The 19902-nt window shown below is 42.4% G+C and overlaps 1 protein-coding gene across 1 annotated transcript in view; it reads right to left on the bottom strand.

Annotated features, from left to right (window-relative positions):
• Positions 1–19902, bottom strand: part of SHC3 (SHC adaptor protein 3) — a 206523-nt gene that overhangs the window by 4011 nt on the left and 182610 nt on the right. The window contains exons 7-12 of the mRNA XM_088470053.1: positions 19448–19499; positions 19238–19364; positions 16171–16327; positions 13153–13249; positions 6568–6762; positions 2123–2409 (exon numbers count right to left, since the gene is read on the bottom strand). Coding sequence (XP_088326179.1) covers positions 2123–2409; positions 6568–6762; positions 13153–13249; positions 16171–16327; positions 19238–19364; positions 19448–19499 — 915 coding nt within the window. The remainder of the gene's footprint in view (positions 1–2122; positions 2410–6567; positions 6763–13152; positions 13250–16170; positions 16328–19237; positions 19365–19447; positions 19500–19902) is intronic.

Genomic DNA, 19902 nt, shown 5'->3' with positions numbered 1-19902 from the left:
TGCCACATAAAGTAATGAGGAGAATGTCACACACACAGAAAGGATCACTGGGTGACTTTTACTACAGTCACTATGAGGAGCACTGCCACATAAAGTAATGAGGAGAATGTCACACACACAGAAAGGATCACTGGGTGACTTTTACTACAGTCACTATGAGTAGCACTGCCACACATAGTAATGAGGAGAATGTCACACACACACAAAGGATCACTGGGTGACTTTTACTACAGTCACTATGAGGAGCACTGCCACATAAAGTAATGAGGAGAATGTCACACACACAGAAAGGATCACTGGGTGACTTTTACTACAGTCACTATGAGTAGCACTGCCACACATAGTAATGAGGAGAATGTCACACACACACAAAGGATCACTGGGTGACTTTTACTACAGTCACTATGAGTAGCACTGCCAGATAAAGTAATGAGGAGAATGTCACACACACAGAAAGGATCACTGAGTGCACCGTCATACAGTCACTATGAGCAGCACTGCCACACATAGTAATGAGGAGAATGTCACACACACACAGAAAGGATGACTGAGTGACTTTTACTACAGTCACTATGAGTAGCACTGCCACACATAGTAATGAGGAGAATGTCACACACACAGAAAGGATCACTGGGTGACTTTTACTACAGTCACTATGAGTAGCACTGCCACACATAGTAATGAGGAGAATGTCACACACACAGAAAAGATCACTGGGTGACTTTTACTACAGTCACTATGAGCAGCACTGCCTCACATAGTAATGAGGAGAATGTCACACACACAGAAAGGATCACTGGGTGACTTTTACTACAGTCACTATGAGCAGCACTGCCACACATAGTAATGAGGAGAATGTCACACACACAGAAAGGATGACTGAGTGACTTTTACTACAGTCACTATGAGTAGCACTGCCACACATAGTAATGAGGAGAATGTCACACACACAGAAAGGATGACTGAGTGACTTTTACTACAGTCACTATGAGTAGCACTGCCACACATAGTAATGAGGAGAATGTCACACACACAGAAAGGATCACTGGGTGACTTTTACTACAGTCACTATGAGTAGCACTGCCACACATAGTAATGAGGAGAATGTCACACACACAGAAAGGATCACTGGGTGACTTTTACTACAGTCACTATGAGGAGCACTGCCACATAAAGTAATGAGGAGAATGTCACACACACAGAAAGGATCACTGGGTGACTTTTACTACAGTCACTATGAGTAGCACTGCCACACATAGTAATGAGGAGAATGTCACACACACACAAAGGATCACTGGGTGACTTTTACTACAGTCACTATGAGCAGCACTGCCAGATAAAGTAATGAGGAGAATGTCACACACACACAGAAAGGATCACTGTGTGTCTCTTACTACAGTCACTATGAGGAGCACTGCCACATAAAGTAATGAGGAGAATGTCACACACACAGAAAGGATCACTGGGTGACTTTTACTACAGTCACTATGAGCAGCATAGCCACATAAAGTAATGAGGAGAATGTCACACACACAGAAAGGATCACTGGGTGACTTTTACTACAGTCACTATGAGCAGCACTGCCACATAAAGTAATGAGGAGAATGTCACACACACAGAAAGGATCACTGGGTGACTTTTACTACAGTCACTATGAGGAGCACTGACACATAAAGTAATGAGGAGAAATTCACACACAAAATATGATCACTGTGTGTCTCTTACTACAGTCACTATGAGTAGCACTGCCACATAAAGTAATGAGGAGAAATTCACACACAAAATATGATCACTGTGTCTCATACTACAGTCAATATGAAGAGCACTGCCACATAAAGTAATGAGGAGAAATTCACACAAAATATGATCACTGTGTCTCTTACTACAGTCACTGAGGAGCATTGCCATACAAAGTCATGAGGAGAATGTCATTACCACCCACATGATCACTAACAGTTAGTACAGTATAAGGAGCAATTACACACAAACTGAGGATAGTGTCACACACACACAATCATTGAGTGCTTCTTCTTACACTCACTATGAGGTGTGTGTGTGTGTAGCATGTGCAAGTGTGTGTGCCATAATAATGTACACAATAATATAGCATTTGGGTACTTACAGTGCCTTCAGGATCTACTAGAAGAAGGTGTTTTGCTTGTCCATTGTGCATACCAGTTAGCACATATGAACCAGGATTATTGATGCTTTTTCTAACAAGGAAATCTCCATCCTTCCCTAGTAATTTCTCTGCTTCTTTTCTGCACATTTCTCCCACAAACCAGGTTTCTGATTTTAGTTCTTCATTTATGGTTAAGATCGCTGCCCTGGATAACAATGGACTAGAGCAATCAACTGAGGCGTCTTTTTGTATTATCGGTTGGTTCTTCAGTGCATCTTCAAATGGTTCTGTTGGAAGTTTACAGGTTTTTTGAGACAATGTACTTTACTAATTTAACCTTGTATGTACACATAAGAAGTAAAAAAATCAGTCCAGTAGCTACTTCCTGGAGATTAAGATACCTAGCCAGCAATACACTATATTTTCACAGTACAGTCTCGATTTCTAAAAAAAAGATGGGGCTCAATAATTTGCAAGCAGAGCCACACACATTTGGGATGAGTTTGGGTAGATTAGGGTGTGGCCTGGGTGAGGTATTCTGTGTTCACAATGTCAACATTCATTAGGACGTCATGTTCACAATGTCAACATTAATCATCAACATTCAAAATATCAACACTGATGTAATGTCCACTTTGTTGAAATGTCGAATCTGTTTTTAGTGTAATTCCATCTTTGGGTAACCTTAAGCCTAACGATAACCCTAAACCTAATGGGAATGTTGACATATGACAATGTCGCCATTTCCAATGTAGACCATTATCATCAGTGACTTTCTGACTGCATACCTGGGGTGTGACTTTTGTGAATCAGCATGATCTGGGTTATTGGGCCTGATTTTTATATTAGGAATGTTGGGTAGAATGTAAATAATGGGAGTACAAATGTAGTGTGTTTGGAAAGAACAGCACACCCATTTATGAAAGCAAGTGCATGGGTAACCAGATATATATAGGGAACCATTCAGCTGTTTGCCTTCATCCTAGAGATGTGTGCAGACCCCCGTGTTTTGGTTTTGGCAGAACCACCCTCAACAAAGACAGGGCCACCATCAGGGCGGGTCTGCCGGTACTGGAGCACCAATTCCAGACAGAGAGGGGGGGGGGCCTGGTGGCAGCACTGTGGATTGGCGCTGGGCTGCCAGCTGATTGCACCGGCAGGCAATTATAGAGAGATAGCACTGAAGGCATTTCGAGTTTGGCACCGGCCGTGAGCGAATTGGAAATTGTGGAGCGGCAGCCAATCAGGAGTAATCCCGGGACTGACAAATTAAACAAGGCTGCCCCCTTTGTCAGTCACAGGCCCTACAATTTCTCATGGCAGCCCTGCTCAAACTTTTTGTTTTTGGCAAAACCACCCTCGAGTGTTTTGGTTCTGTTTCGGTTTTGGATTTCTTTCAAAAAATGGATAAAAACAAATAATCATGTAACTTAAACCTGTTTTTGTTCCTATAGTATTAACATAAACATTAACTTTTGACCAAATTTGGCACCTGAAATCACAAAGGAGGGACTTGCATGCAATCAAAAACATATTAAATCTGTTTTTTAGATCCAAGATCCAATTTGTGGGAAGACCTAAGCCAAGACTCAGTTCTACTTGGAACCTCAAAAGTGATCCAACTTTGGAGTTGGTTCAACTCGTAACCCCAAAGTTCGGGTGTGTAGTAAAACTGAACCACTCATCTCTACTTCATTTATGCTATGAGTTAAATTAAAAAAAAATATGTTTTTCCACTATCACCTTTACATTGGCTGTTATGTTTCATTTATGTCATCGATTTCAAATCCATATGGGTTTTACACTAGATGGATAACATATAAGGGTAGACCCTCCAACAAGACCCCATCCACCAGGTGCAAACTTCTCTGCTCTTTGTCACGCTCCGGACACTTAAAACTAGGGATGAGCAGGCTCGGATAGGTTTGAATTTTCCTGCCAAGTTCGGATTTTTCCCGCCAAAAATCGGGTCTCAGAAAGAGGCAAAATGTCATCTTTCATGGATAAACATCATCTTCCATGGACTTTTGTCCAGGAATGATGTATGTCCATGAAAGATTACGTTTTGCCTCTCTCTGAGACCCAATTTTTGGCGGGAAAAATCCGAACTTGGCAGGAAATTTCGAACCTATCCGTGCCTGCACATCCCTACTTAAAACCACCTTTTTACCTCTCCGGTGCCTGTCCAGGCTACCGCTGAGGTCCACTCGCGCTGTGCATCACTCCCGGACAGCACAGAGGTCCGCTCACGCTGCACATCACTTCCGGCTGGTGCTGAGGTCTACTCCTGCCCTGTCTGCTCAGTGTCCTGTCACTGAGCATGGAGATGGCTCTCCGCAGTCAATGCATGCCAGTTCCCAACAGAACAACAGTATGGGCACAGCCATGTTGGACTCCTGATGCTCTTCCTCCACTCAGAGCACTGCTCCCAGACCGGCTGATCGTAGCATCCAATCCCTGGGGATCCACCCCTATAAATTCCATGCCCTGACTGGTCCTCATTGCCAATACAACATCGCTTCTTGCTGACGTTACAGCTCAGTACTGAGCTCCCAGGTACTCTGTATCTGAATGGTCCCAGTCTGTTATATCCAGTTCCTAGATCTGGTAAACAAGCCTCCAATACTATCTTGCACACCAGTCTGGTTTTTACCACTCAGACATGTTCTTACAGCCACCATCAGTTTCAGCCGATACCTCCAACCATTCGTCTTATCCGATGCTTCCAACATTGGACTCATATTAATTAAGTTCATTAATTCATCAACATAGGACTCATATCAATTAAGCTATTCAACATCAGTCTCAAACCGATCAAGTTCATCCATTCTTCAACAGATTCAAATCCATCAAGTTCTTCAAATCATCAACATCGGTCAAAAACCAATTCAGCTCTCAATCCACCAATCCAATTCTGCTCATTCATTCAGTATTATATATCCAATTCCATTCCAACCTGCTGTTTAACAAAGACATTCTATTCTTGTTCTTGCCTTCGGGTCCATCATCCATTACTGTATCTCTACCTCCTCACATCTATATGTAAAGAGGTCCTGGCTCAAACCACCTAAGTTCATTCAAGCCTCTCAAATCTCCTCTTCAGACTTCCACGCCTGTTCCAACTCAAACCAACCCTCAGACATTACACTCTTTGATTGCCCACTTAATTTATAACTGCATCCACCTGTGTTAAAAACACCACCTAATAAAGTAATAGTCTAACACAGGTGGCTGCATTTGTAAATTAAGAGGAAAGTCCAGGTGCAGAGAATTTTCTAGCTGGTGGAAGTGGTCATGTTGGAGGGTATGAAGTATAGATGCCAAAGAGTGAGAGGTCTTTAGACAATGTTTCCAATTTCTAGAAACTCCCCATGTCACCCAGACCAAGCTTCTGATCTAGCCAACTATGTATTCAATTGTGTGTGGCTCAAAATAGTACAGAGTGCCTCGCCCTTTTCATATTTGCCTACTCTCCCAGATGCTACAGTATCTAGAGTGCTGCTCTTGACTGCCTGGAAGAGCATTCAAGACTCCACTCCCCTATGCTGAGCCACATCCTCACTGTGCCAACCTAGTTGACCCTTCCCAGAGGAGGCTGCAAGGGAGTCAGCAAGTATGATTTTTTTTGCCATGGAACTGAGTAAATTAACTTTCTACAAATAGAATTTACAATAGGTGCAAAATTTGCACTGAACCAAAGCAACTTACCAGACACTTGTCTAATTTGCACTTGTCAAATAAAAAAAAATATTTTTGCTGTGGTTCTGTACATATTTTAATAAGAATTAAAGAAAGGTCTTTACTAAACATATAACTATGGATAGCATTGATACATAGAAGATGTAAGTTTAAGGAGGGGTCCAATGGTTGGAGGGGTTGGGTACAGGATCCCGACACACACAATACCGACACATGTAGGTAAGTACTCTAACCTCACTTCGAACCCTACCCCTAAACTTAACCCCTTACCCCTGCATCCTAAACCTAACCCTCCCCACCCATAGCCTAAACCTAACCCTCACTCCCCGCAGCCTAGCCCTCCCCCCGCAACCAAACCCCAACCCTTCTCGTAGTACCTAACCCTAATCCTTACCCTAATAGTTACAGTAGGGATGTCAGCGGTCAGGTTCCTGGAGCCGGAATTCTGAGCGCCGGCATCCTGACCGTTGGGATGCCAACTACATCCCGATTGGAGTATAGTGTAAAAAATGAGAGGGACACTGAAAGAGACTTGTATTTCAACTGAGAATGAGACTGTTGCTTTTAAATTCACGCAGAAAAAGGCATACACAGGGTCTTCAAGCTGATTTTGTACAGTGGAGCAGCTGCTTTCCGCATCATAATAACGTTCCCAGTGTTGTTTATTTTAATTATTAAAATATTGTCAAATTCATTGTAATAAATTTACACAGAAGAGTTTATCTCTCATTATAGAAAAAACTTACTCATGTCAAAAAGATCTTTTCTTGGGCTGATGTCCTTGCAGCTGTCCACGGATCCACAGAACATACCATCCACACTCCTGTGAAGTGCTCCTAGTGCTTTCTTATTGATGTGCTGGGTATTGACATATGTAGGTGCATTGCTTGTTTGATTTGATGTTGACTTTCCTTCTGGAAAACTGTATATATCTAAAGAAGCTATGAGCAAAATAATAAAGGTATTGTTAGGATTATGTTGCAATGCTTGAAAGAAAAAATGATCTGTTACAATTCTCTGGGACTTCTCATATTGCTTGAAACTGTTTTGTTTTACAGAGTCTTCTATTTCTTCATGCTTAATGAAGTAAGAAATGACGTGTATCATTTGATACTAAGGGCCGTATTCAATTAGCCGCAAAAAGGGCCTGATTCAGAGCCGCTCGCAAAAAGCGAGCGCTCGCTCTGAATCAGGGCGGCCGCTTTGTTTTAAAAAACCCGGCCTCCTGGCCGCTCGCTAAGCTGTGGGTATCCACCCACAGCTTTAGCAAGCGGCCAGGTGATGGTCGCGATGGTTGCAACCTTCGGGCTTGCGACGAGACCCTTGTGGCAGGGTCTCGTCTGCCGCAAGCCCCAGTGAGCTTCCAGCTCTAATAGAGCCGGAAGCTCACTACTGACATCACTCGTGATGTCAGTAGGGCCGCCCACAAACGGCAGGCATTCCTTCAGGAACGCCTCCGTTTGTCCAGCCACCCCCCCACCCCACCTACAAAATGGGGTGAGCTGTCGATCAACATCGACAGCCGCCCCGTTTGTAGCGAGCCCCGGAGCGAGAGAATTTCTCTCTCGCTCCGGGCTTGCGCACGCGCATTGCACACGCCGCGCGTGCGCAATGCCCCACCATCGAACCGCTTGCGAGCAGGTTTGAATCAGGCCCTAAGTCCGAATCTGCGGAAAAGTATCGCGGAAGACGTAATTTTGCCAGCGAAAACTTATCCTCGTATTCAATTTCCAAGACTTTTTGCCGGTGCAGAAAGTCAAAGCATTGGAATAGGCGAAAAAGATTTGCCTATGAATAGCAGTCGAAAAAAAGTGCAGAATTGGGGTTTTGGGGTCCATACTTTGGACCCTGCACCCTTGGGACAGTCCCCGAAACTGCTTCAAAAAAAGTTTAACAAATTCTTTAGATCACCCCAAAAAAAACCTTTTATTTTGGGGGCAAAAAAGTCCAAAGTTGAGGGACAAACGTAAAAACTAGTGAAATAGACTCCAGGGGAGTTCCCAAGTATGCCCCAGGTGTTTTTAAGATTGCAGGTGCTTGCAGCAGGTGGATTTTTAAAGTGTTTTAAAACTTCACTTTAGCAACTTCAAAATATGCTAGCACCCATTTTCATGTACCCCAAATTTGCTAGGACTACTTATTTTCTACAAAAAAACCTGCTAAATGCTATTCTTCACCACTTGTGCAAAAACGCTAGATAGCAACTATTGAGATCAATTAAGTACCCCAAATACCTTCAGCAGGGCTATTCGGGGGTATTTATAGTGATCCCCAATGTCAGTGCATCTTTTGGGGGGTGTCAGGCTGATTTCCCCAAAACTGACAGCACTTTTCACATGTTTGAGTTTCGCCGGGACGCGTTTTCGCGTCCTTTGGAATAGAATACGGCGAATAGCGGGGGCGCGCACGATAAGTTTCAGTGGCTAAAACACGCAAAGTGGTCGAAAATGCGAATAGTACGGGACTTTTCGCCTAGAATTGAATGTGGCCCCTAAGCCTGAAATATAGGTTTCAGTATATCATAAAATAAATATATGTAATAATCAAAAATATATATAAAAGTATCCAAGTTTTCAGAAAGAAAGATATCTGAAGCGTCATCCAAAACTGAAAATAGCTAAAGAGGGGCATTTTAGACTTGTTGCAGAACAAATGATCATAAAACACAGCCTATTATATGATAGCTACAATTGTAACATTATAGACACATTATAGGGGTATATTTACTAAAGTGTGGGTATTGTGGAGATGTTGCTCATAGCCACACTTGCCGACTATCTGGCTATCTGGCGTGGCCGGCAAAAGGGGGCATGGCCGGACGAGCAGATGATGTGTTGCGGTTGTGACAGTGGCGGGGCCACGCCATTGCGTCATTTTGGCCCTGCTCCCGCTACACAATGGCGAAATAACTGGCATTGTGAAGCAGGGGGCATGGCCAAAATGACGTGATTCAGCGTGAATTGCGTCAGCGGCCCCACTGCTGCGGGGTTTAACAGGTATTGGCGGGGGGATCGGCTGCAGGCGGGAGGCTCCCGCCCGAATTGGGAGGGTAGGCAAGCCTGCTCATAGCAACCAATCAGATTCTAGCTATAATCTTCTAGAAGGTGCTAGATAAATGATATGTAGAATCTGATTGGTTGCTATGTGCAGTTTGCAGTTTTACAAACCCGCACTTCAGTAAACTAAATATTCTCATTACAGTACGTTTTACAGTATCTTAAATCTAGAGCGAAAAGTTATTTTTTTCAAATGCAGAGTTTATCTATGTAGACCATGCAAACTTTTCTAACTAAAAAAGGGAACATTTTGAGGGAATTAGAGACAGGATACTTGAGTGGGAAAAAGAAACTATGCATCTAAAAGAGGAATACTTTTGTGGTACATGTAACACCAGTGAGCTATATAAAGCTAGATCAGAAAAATTGCGGCTACACTATAAATATTCCTATATGAAGGAGAAACATTTGCCACTTAAGAAAATAATACTGACAAGGGACAAGGGGCCTGATTCAGTAAGGATCACTATTGTGTACGCAGCTGCGATTTTGTATGGAACGCAGCAGCGAAAATATGCTAATGCCTGCCACAGCTCAGCCAGCATACAGATGCCCGCTGCTGCTTTCTCACATCCGTAGTACCTCGCACTCCTGCGTTTACATCAGTACCATCGACACACATCGGCTCGTCACACAGCATTTACACAAGGTCTGACTAGCTGCAGAAACGGCTAGTCTCGTCGCACGCAGTGAGTACTCAGGCTGCGTATGCAATGCAATCGCAGTGGCTAATTTACTCACTGCATGCGACGAGACTGAAATGGATTACTCTGTGTGTCCATAATTGCAGTGGGTGGCGCTGCAAACACAATCGTACTAATTTACCATTTAATAAATACAATATTTATTTCATATAGTAAACCAAATGTTAAGCTCAAATGTGTACTATTAATAACCAACAATAAAATAGCTGTAAACAATGCAATATAAAAATAATATAAGGGAAATAATTGTCCCTATTATATGCATATATAAAAAAAATACATAAATGGCAGGAGTGCTCACCATACATTAAGTACGTTCCAGTCCAGAGTGCTAAACAATGCTAGTAAAGGAGAGTCCTCAGCTGAAGTGAACCAACAATTATACCCCTTTCAGATATACAACCCGGGAAATTTCCTGCTCAGACTCGGGAATTTCTCCTGTGCAAATTCCCGGGTATTTGGTCAAGACCCCCCTTTCACACTACAGTGTCTACCCGGGAAATTCCCTTTCAGACAAGAGCAGGGTTTTTCTGCTTACCTGCCTCTTCTCTGCCGTCTGCTCCTCCTAGCTTATCCTCCTAGCCTATCCTATCCTATAGGACGCTCAGGACGCTCTGCGCTGCCAACTCAAAGCATGTAAAAGCTGCTTGGTGCTGCCCGGGCGTAGTAAATTCACGGGTAGCACCATTCAGACAGAAGCAGGGTAATTTCCCGGGACTTAAGTCCCGGGAAAAACCCTGGTCGATTGCAGGGACGGCTACCCGGGAACGTGTTCCCGGGTAGGTACCTTTTAGACAGACACGGCTACCCAGGAATTTGGCTGAGGCAGGCCAAATTCCCGGGAATCTCGAGATGTCTGAAAGGGGTATTAGAAACACTTCTAATGCTGGGCATACACTATACAATTATCTGTCAGATATCTGTCCATTCTGGCTGGTTGGAAAGAAAACCTGGTAATGTATGGGAGCAAATCACAGTCGATCATATGGTTTTAAACACTGGATAATGGACAAAAACCAATAGTTCAAATTGGTTACATTTGTGTGTTTTAAGTTTAACCAATTTGTCTGAAGAACCATTTTTGTTTGTTTCCCAGTGTTTGTGAGCAAATGATGTATGTCATTTGCTCCCATGCATTACCAGGTTTTCATTCCAACCAGCCAGATTGGACAGATATCTGACAGATAATTGTATAGTATATGCCCAGCATTAGCTGCAACTTTGTATCCAAACAGAGCATAGGCTGCAGGCAATTAGTGTGTATCCAAATGGAGAATAGCTATGAAGTGTGGTCCACACTCGGCAGAGTGTACAGAACAACTAGCATGTAGCGATAAGTGTCCTTAAATGCATGCAAATAAGGTAGGCTCACCAGATCAAGGAGCTTATATGGATCTGACTCCAAACGGAAGGAATATGGATGTACCACATGGTATAGTAAATTTTGAGCAGTACTTACACCTGCCCCATTGTGGATTCAGGCTGGTCATCCGCATATACCTTAAAACAGCAAAGGGACCAGAGAAAAATGACCCTCTCCCCACCGGCACTAATCACGGGTGGGGAGTCCAGAGTAGCAGTGGGGCCAGTGCCAGGGCAGTGATGTTGGCGCATATTCGCCAACGTCAGTTTAAATTGAAAAAAGTATTGCCAGAGAAGCATGGAGTGAATCTAAGTCCAAGTCTTTCCAACTCTGGCACCTAGAGAGATGGGGCACCCTTGTTTGAACTAGGGTAATAGAAGTTAATGTCTGGTGATATTAACCCTTACATTGCAGAATAATGTTGAAGATGCTCTATACACTTAAGAGAAATTAAGCACAATTCAGATATATATTACACTTGTAAATGAACATCCATAAAATATTCACCTAAAATACAACGTGCTGAAGCATACATGAAAAGAAACCTCTGTGGGTCGCAGACCTTGGCAACTCCTTAATGTAGTGCATTATTTGCAGAGTCTATTGCATATGAGTATGCAGGAGTGAGTAAGAGAGCGGGAAAAAGGGAATGTTCAATGCAAAAAGTGCATTGGTTACCGTACAGGGTTAATCTGGGGTTCATACGGCAGTGGCTTTCCGCTTAGTAGAAATAGTCCCCTCCGTTTCATGGACAGTAGCATGTAGGATTAATCCAGGGTTCAGACGGTGCTGGCTTGTCGCTTTTATAAGTGTAGTCCCCTCCGTTACACAGATAAATGTAAGTTGAATAATTGGACAGCTTGTATCCAATAAATGGACTGAAATAGATTTTGCTGAAAAAGTATCACCTCTCTGGTAAATCTGACCGGTCAGTCCCACTCCACAGAGATCCTTAAGGGGGTATCCACTTAGCGATTTAGCCAAGCGATTGCACGATAATGACGTCGTTATCATGCAACCGCTTGCAAATCGTGCATGCATCGTGCATGCATCGGCATGTTTTGGTCGGAAGCGATCAGCGATGCGCGTGCCCGCTGGTCGCTTCCGACATCCGACATCACCCGTACATGCTGGTCAACCTGACGATCCCATCAGGTTCAGCATGTGCGGGGATGAGGGATGTGCCGGGACTGAACGAGTGAACGTTCAGTCCTAGCACATCACTAGCTATACAAACGAGAGCACAACTGTAATGTCGTAATCGTGCTCTCGTTTATATATCTACAAGTGGATACCCGCCTTTACAGCTTCTTTGAGATATTACAGGGATGTTTGAACAGCCCACTGACGCGTTTTGCTGGTACCCCAGCTTTATCAAAGTGCAAATTTTTTTTTGTTAAAACCTACACATAGAACCCTGCTTTTTACTGTTTTGGAAAGTTAGATTATTAGTGAAAATAGAGCCATAAATTTATTTGTAGTGTTTGTAAGACAAAAAAAGGTCAAATTTGTCTACCGACACAAAACAAGGTAGGTACTGCTAAAAAAAAATCTGTGAGATTAATGTTGGCCTAAGCACAAGGATGAGAAAACCCCCAGCAGAGAAGGGATTATAATCTTAGTTTTGTACTTAAATTTATGCTGGCGTAAAGAGAATATAATACTTAATGTTGGAATGGTAGGCAGAATAGGGGGTACTCTTGGGCTAATGTGAGGTTGACTTGAAGGAAAGTGGGATTGATGTAGACTTGGTTCAAAAAGATATTGTTGTTAATGTGGGGGTAATGTAATAAGAGTCCTAGGACAACACTAGGGTGAGATCAGACAGCATTAGGGTCACAGGAAACATTACAGTTAATCTTGGGTTGGCTGAGGGTGGGCTTTTAGGGACTTGGTTATTGTGAATACGAGGGAAATGAATAGCTCAGCCTTATTAACATAACATAAAAGGCAAAATTCATGTGATAACTAGTACTTTCAGAAGTCCACAACTGGACTGGACCATATAAACAAATATGCCCAGTTCGAATGCATATCTAGCTGCTCCTGTGTAAAGATCCTCTTAAAATGTGTTTTACAGTAATGCTAATCAAAGTAATTGAAGCTCCATTCATATAAATGTATATCCTTTAGTAACAGAAAAATAAAATATAGATGTGTACAGTGGTAAACCCACTGTCAAGATAGCAGTATTGTAACATTTCTTACCTTGTCTCTTTACAACTTGCTGAAAGGTTTCATTAGACTTTTCAACCAGATGCCGACCTTGGTAATATGTCTGTTCTATTCCAGCAGAGGTCATAAACTAATTTAGAGACAAAAATAGATCCCATGAGTTGTCTGCATGTCTTTCATTAGCAAAAATGGCTGTATTTTGTCTGAGCAGATCAGATGTGAATGAGCACAAAGCGATTATATCCGTCATATGATATCCACAGTTCATCTGTCTTGTACCAAAGATTATAGCTAAACATCACAAACTACACACAGTGTACAACATATATTTATTAACAGTGGTCATTTACAACATCATGGGCTGAAAACAATAATGGACAATAATTCCCTCTGCAAGAATAACTTGAGATACAGTAACTTTCCAAGGTTTATGTTTACAGATACGTAAAAATAAAGGTGCATACATACGTAGCGATTTTTAGAACAATTTGTTGATAACGACGACGTTATCATTAAATTGTTCAAAAAAATTGTTCAGTTTATGAGTTATAACGATGAACAATAATCACAAATGCGCACTCCCACTTGTAGTTATCGTTCATCTTCCATTTTAGACTGTCCAACATGACGATTTTCATTAAGGGAAGGAACATTATTCGTTCATCGTTCAAAAAATCGTTCATTACACTTCAAAAAATCGTTCACTTTTTCAAGGGAAAATCTGACAGAAAATCGTTGGTTACAAAATCATTACGTGTGTATGCACCTTTTAACTCAAAGGGGTAAATGTACTAATATTCGAGATTGGTCGAGTTAGCATTCTCTGAAGAGTTTGGACATATTTTTTTCACTCGCAAATTTACTACTCGTGAGAGAAATCTCCTTTGCTACAGGAAAATTCTGGAGAGTTAGCAAACTCTCTTCACTTTACCATCGGCCAAACTCGAGTAACTTTTCACTAGTGAAGATAGGATTCGGGAATTTACCAAGATGAGTTTCTAAACTCGCATGAGAATGGACAAAACTCCTGTACAAAATTTGTGAATTCAATTCACCTGCCTGTGATCTGCGAGTTCAGCAGAAACATACATAGATCAGTGTGATCCATATATGTTTTTGCCTGTAAATAGTTAATGAAGCGTTCATTTTTCTAAAAAAAAATGACGTAGGATCCCCCCCAAAAGCATAACCAGCCCCAGGCTGCTCAGCCAGTCCTGATTCCTAAACTTACGGGGGAAAAAACATGTAGGGTTCCCCCATAATTTAGGAACCAGCACCTGGCTGCATGGCCAATCCTGGTTTTAAATATGGGGGAGTGGAAATTTGCATAGGGGTCCCCCTATATTTAAAACCAGCACAGGACTCAAACTGACCGGGGTGAAATGCCACAGCCAGAGGACCCTATCACCGGGTCTGCCCAGTCAAAGCATTCGCACCCCATGTTGGTCAGCCCAAACCGGGGATCTCAGTGGAGGTGGGGACCCCCTGAGTCTGTCCCCTTCTCCAAGTAGTAATCCACTGGGAGTACCTGGAAAATAGATCCCGCACTCACCTCTCTCCTGGCGCCGCTCTCCGTAGCATCCCCGTACTTGTAAAAAAAAAAAAAATTAGTGACCCATTCCATGCCGGACATGTCTAAGTATATGTTGTTACATATACTTACACTACTCGAAATGACAGATGATCGCTGTCATCTGTACTTCCCATGGACCGCTAGCCAATCAGCGGCCGCTTTACATGCAGGGGCCACTCATTGGCTGGTTACACGTGGGTGCAAGAGCATTCCCATTTTATTCTGAAAGGGAAATATAACATGTTTGTATTTAATTTTGGATTATTTACTGTGTTTGTATTTAACTACAATTCATATGGAACATGCAACTACATATATTTATTTAGAACACTGTCAAGATAATATTTTCACTTATTTATAGGATACTTCATGATATCATTATATTTTGTACAAATAGGGTCATGTGATTTTACTACTAGCACAGTCAAGCCATCTCTACTGTGTCATGAAGCATCTCCGAAATGGCAGGTCTTATGGGGTGTTCTCGGTATACAATGATTAGTACCTACCAAAAGTGGTCCAAGGACAGCCGGTGAACTAATGTCAAGGTCACCAGTACCTAAGGCTCAATGATGCACGTGGGAAGCAAAGGCTAGTCTTTGCCACAGAAAATCTACTGTAGCACAAACTGCTGAAAAAAACTAATGCTGTCTATTATAGAAAGGTGTCAGAACAAACAGTTCATCACAGCTTGCTGTGTATGGGGCTGCGTAGCCACTGACTAGTCAACATGCCCATGCTGACCCCTGTCCACCGCCAAAAGCACCTACAATAGGCTGTGAGTGTCAGAACTGGTAGCCTGGTCTGATGAATCACGTTTTCTTTTACATCAAGTGCGTGTGCTTAGTTTACCTGGGGAATATATGGCTCCAGGATGCACTATGGGAAGAAGGTAGGCAGGCAGAGGTAGTGTGATGCTATGGGTAATGTTCTGCTGGGTAACCTTTGTCCTGGCATTCATGTGGTTGTTACTTTGACAAGTACCACCTGCGCAACATTGTGTACACCCCTTAATGGCAACGGTATTCCCTGATGGCAGTGGCCTCTTTCAGCAGGATAATGCACCATGCCACACTGGAACAACTGTTCAGGAATGGTTTGAGGAAAACAAAGAGTTTTCATGACAAAGAGTTCAAGGTGTTGACTAGGCCTCCAAATTCCCCAGAACTCAATCTGATCGAGCATCTGCGGGATCTGCTGAAAAAACTATTCTGAGCCGTGGAGGCCCTACCTCACATCTTACAGGATTTAAAGGATCTACTACTAACGTCTTGGTGCCAGATACCACAGGACACTTTCAGAGGTCTTGTGGAGTCCATGCCTAAATGCCTGTTTAGTCACACAAGGGGGATCTACACAATATTGGCAGGTGGTTTAATGTTATGGTTGATCGGTGTCTTTATGAAGCTGTTTGGCAGTCAATTTCAAATCTGTGTTCTGAAAGGGACCCAACAATTACAATTCAAATTAATTTATACCTGCATGTTTTCTCCTTGGTTTGGATGCTGACCTCTTAACCTCTCATCAATAATCCCTCCTGGAGGTGGCATTTTATTTGGAATACTGTTGTAGTATTGAGGCTCTGTTGTAGCACCATCCTCTTCTGGCCATAAAGGGTCATCTAGACTTTGCATTCTTAAAAATAAAAACAAACAAGGTATATGGTTCATTTATAGATATCTATTGTTGATACAGCTAATATTGTATACTATCTAGCAAATCCATCTACCCATCTATTCACAAGCTGGGAAACTTGATGGGAAATATAGGAAACATTCACAACATGTCCAGTAACAACCAGTACAACTATCCTACTGCTTATTTAATATAATATACAAGTTTTCCAAGTGAACACTCCGGCAAAAGTATCCACAGACTAGTAGCAATGACACTAGGGGGTAAATTTACTAAGATGGGAGTTCTATTAAGAAGTGATATTGCCCATAGCAACCAATCAGATTCTACTTCTAGAAGATAATACCTGGAATCTGATTGGTTGCTATGGGCATTACATTATCTGGATAGTTGCCACAGAACTTAAGAACCTGGGATATATATACCTCCTGTTAACAAATTCCTCAGTACTTTTGTCAATATATATATATATATATAATTATATATATATATATACACACACACAAACGCAGATGTGTCGTCATACATTATTGCTGCTGTTGCGCCAAACAGTCCTTCTCAGCACACCAGGCCCTCTGCGACTTCACCTGCGCTGAGCATCTTTTTCGTGTCCTTTTTACCTGAAATTTCCGCTTCACGAGACTGCACCGATTCATTTAATATGCAACAGTTGTATGTCTGTGTGCGACTTAGTCTGAATCTGTATCCAAAGTGCTACGATACAGCGGCGCGGCTTTTTTTTCATGACAAGTTCAATTTGCTTTGAATACAGATTCAGACTCAGTCGCACACTGATATACAAGTGTTGCATATCAAATTAATCAGTGCAGTCTCATGAAGTAGTTTGTCACATCGGATTGTGACTAAAATGCATTTTAATGCAAAAAAATAGTCGCTACAGCGCTCATCGCGGCTCACTTGAGCCGCATGGCATATTGAGGCTAGGTGTATGAGGACACATCTCTACATTTTTTTGTGGCATGGATTCAACAAGGTGCTGGACATATGATTGTACAATTGCTACAGATTTGTTGGCTGCACATTCCTGCTGCAAATCTCCCATTCCAAAGGTGCTCCATTGAATTGAGATCTGAAGTACACTTAAATCATTATCAACTTGGGAAACCAGATTAAGATGGTATGGCATGTGCTTTGTAACATGTTGCATTAGCCATTAGAAGATCATTAAATTATGGTCATAAGGGGATACACATGGTCAGCAACAACACTCAGGTATGCTCTCTCATTTAAATGTTAAAAAGTTAACTAGAATGTGCCAAAAAAAAAAAATTCCCATACCATTATACCACCCTAACCACCAGCCTAAACGGTTGACCGTTTAATTCTGGTAGTTCTCAGAATCAGGCCCAGGGTGTGCACGGTTTCAGCCCTCACACCCCTTAGCGCAGCCAACAATACTTGCAATCACAGTGTGTGTGGTGCAGGGGCAGTCCGTTAATGATGTTAGCAGGCCCTCCAATCCAGCACCGCCACATCACCAGCCTGCTTTTAAGAAGTGCAGCCAGGGCAGTGAAAAGCAGCCAGAGGAGCAGACGGTGCAGCCGGGGTTCAAAGAGTGCCCGACATGGAAGACAATTCAGAAGGCTATGTTCCGCAGGTGGGAGAGCGGTGGGGATGGATGGTGTAGTCTATGTTCTGTGGTTGTAGGGTACAGGGTGGTGGTAGTGGTGAGTGTTGTATGACCTGCAAGGGGGAAGGGGTTGTAGTGGAGAGTGTTCTATGTCCTGTGGGGGGTGGGGGTTGTTTTGTAATGGTGAGTGTTCTATGCCCAGGGGTTGGGGGGAGGGTGTAGTAGTAAGTGTTCTATGGCTGAAGAGGGGTGTTACTGCGCACTCCTATGGTCTGACTGTTATATACAGGTGTGGTACAAAATGTTGACATTCAGAATATCGTTATTCAGAATGTCGTCACCAGGTCGACATTGTGTCGATATTGTCAGAATGTCTACATAGTGTTTTTAATGAATCGGGGCCTGGTTCATTACGGATTACAACTGCGATTATGCACGCAGATGGCCGTTTGTTGCGTACTACAATGGCCACAAGAGAATCAGAACCGGACCACGGAGCAATGGAAGAAGGTGGCCTTCTTCAATATATCGTGTTTGCTTTTACATCATGTGGACAGCCAAGTGCATGTGTTTCGTTTACCTTGAGAAGTGATAGCACTAGGATGCACTATGAGAAGAAAACAAGCAAGCAGAGGCAGTCTGATTCTCTGGGCAATGTTCTGCTGGGAAACCATGGGTCCTGGTATTCATGTGGATGTTAACTTATCAAGTATCACCTACCTAAACATTGTTGCAGACCATGCACACCGCTTCATGGCAACAGTATTCCCTGATGGCAGTGGCCTCTTTCAACAGGATATTGCACCCTGTCATATTGCAAAAAATGTTCAGGAATAGTTTCAGGAACAAGTTGTTGACTTGGCCTTCAAATTCCCCAGAACGCAACCCAATTCAGCATCTGTGGGATGTGTTGCGAAAACTAGTCTGGCCATTGGTGGTCCCACCTCACAACTTAAAGGATTTGAAGGATCTGCTGCTACCAAATTCTTAGTGCCAGATACCACAGGACACTTTTAGAGGTCTTATGAAGTCCATACCTCTACTGGTCATAGCTGTTTTGGCGGCACAAGGGGGACCTACACAATATTAGGCAGGTGGTTTTAATGTTATGTAATGTTAATTGAGTTGAAATTACAGATACTGTAGCACTAATCAACATCTACAGTCACTAATGATGTGCTACTCAAAGAAAGAATCCATTATGTAAAAGATACAGGCCACACACTTGTCAGAAACAATTCCACAATTTATATACCTGCAAAATTTCAAAGTCATGTAAACCATTAATGGTTATGTAAAAAGAAACAAACAGAACTTGCCTGTCAGGAAATGCTTGTATCTTAGAAGGACATTGCAAATATTGCTTAAAGCGGAGTTCAAATGCCTGGCCTATTGTGCTGATGACATCTTGAGCAAGCCCATCATTGCATTCAAGTATATGACAAGCTGGGGTGAAGAAAACAGAGGTAAATAGATATATACACTTGTATTATTATTTTACTTACAAAGCTGATCTTAATGAGTCTTACCTCGACGATTAACTGGATCTTTTGCCACATACGCAACATAGTCTGTTGCATCCTAGTGGTTACATAAAGAAACAAACGTAACTGTTTAATTGTACAAACAAGAAGGTTTAATTAGCTAAAAAGTTATCGTAATGGAAAAATCAAATGCAATTAGGTATTATTGTACTAGATCCAATTTGTACAATGAATGTTGTCAAGGAAATTATTGGGTAAATATACCTCTCAACATTTGTAGCAGTCGCACCGGAAGAGCTTTGGGTGTGTGTGTGTCACCGTTTTACTGTGCCACCCACTTGATAAGGGGTGTGCCTAGCACTATGCATTAAGCATGACTATAGATGTGTAAGAAGCTTGGTACATGTGCCTTGTAGAAAAAGGTACAAATTGCATTTCTGTCCAACTCTACATGAGCCCTTGAAAGCTCAGTATAAGGTCACATTTCCAATTTGTGCACA

The sequence above is a fragment of the Taudactylus pleione genome, unplaced genomic scaffold, assembly GCF_031769625.1.
Source record: "Taudactylus pleione unplaced genomic scaffold, aTauple2 ptg000095l, whole genome shotgun sequence".
Lineage (NCBI taxonomy): Eukaryota > Metazoa > Chordata > Amphibia > Anura > Myobatrachidae > Taudactylus > Taudactylus pleione.
The sequence above is the reverse complement of the archived record's forward strand: the minus strand, read 5'-3'. Positions and strand labels throughout refer to the sequence as shown.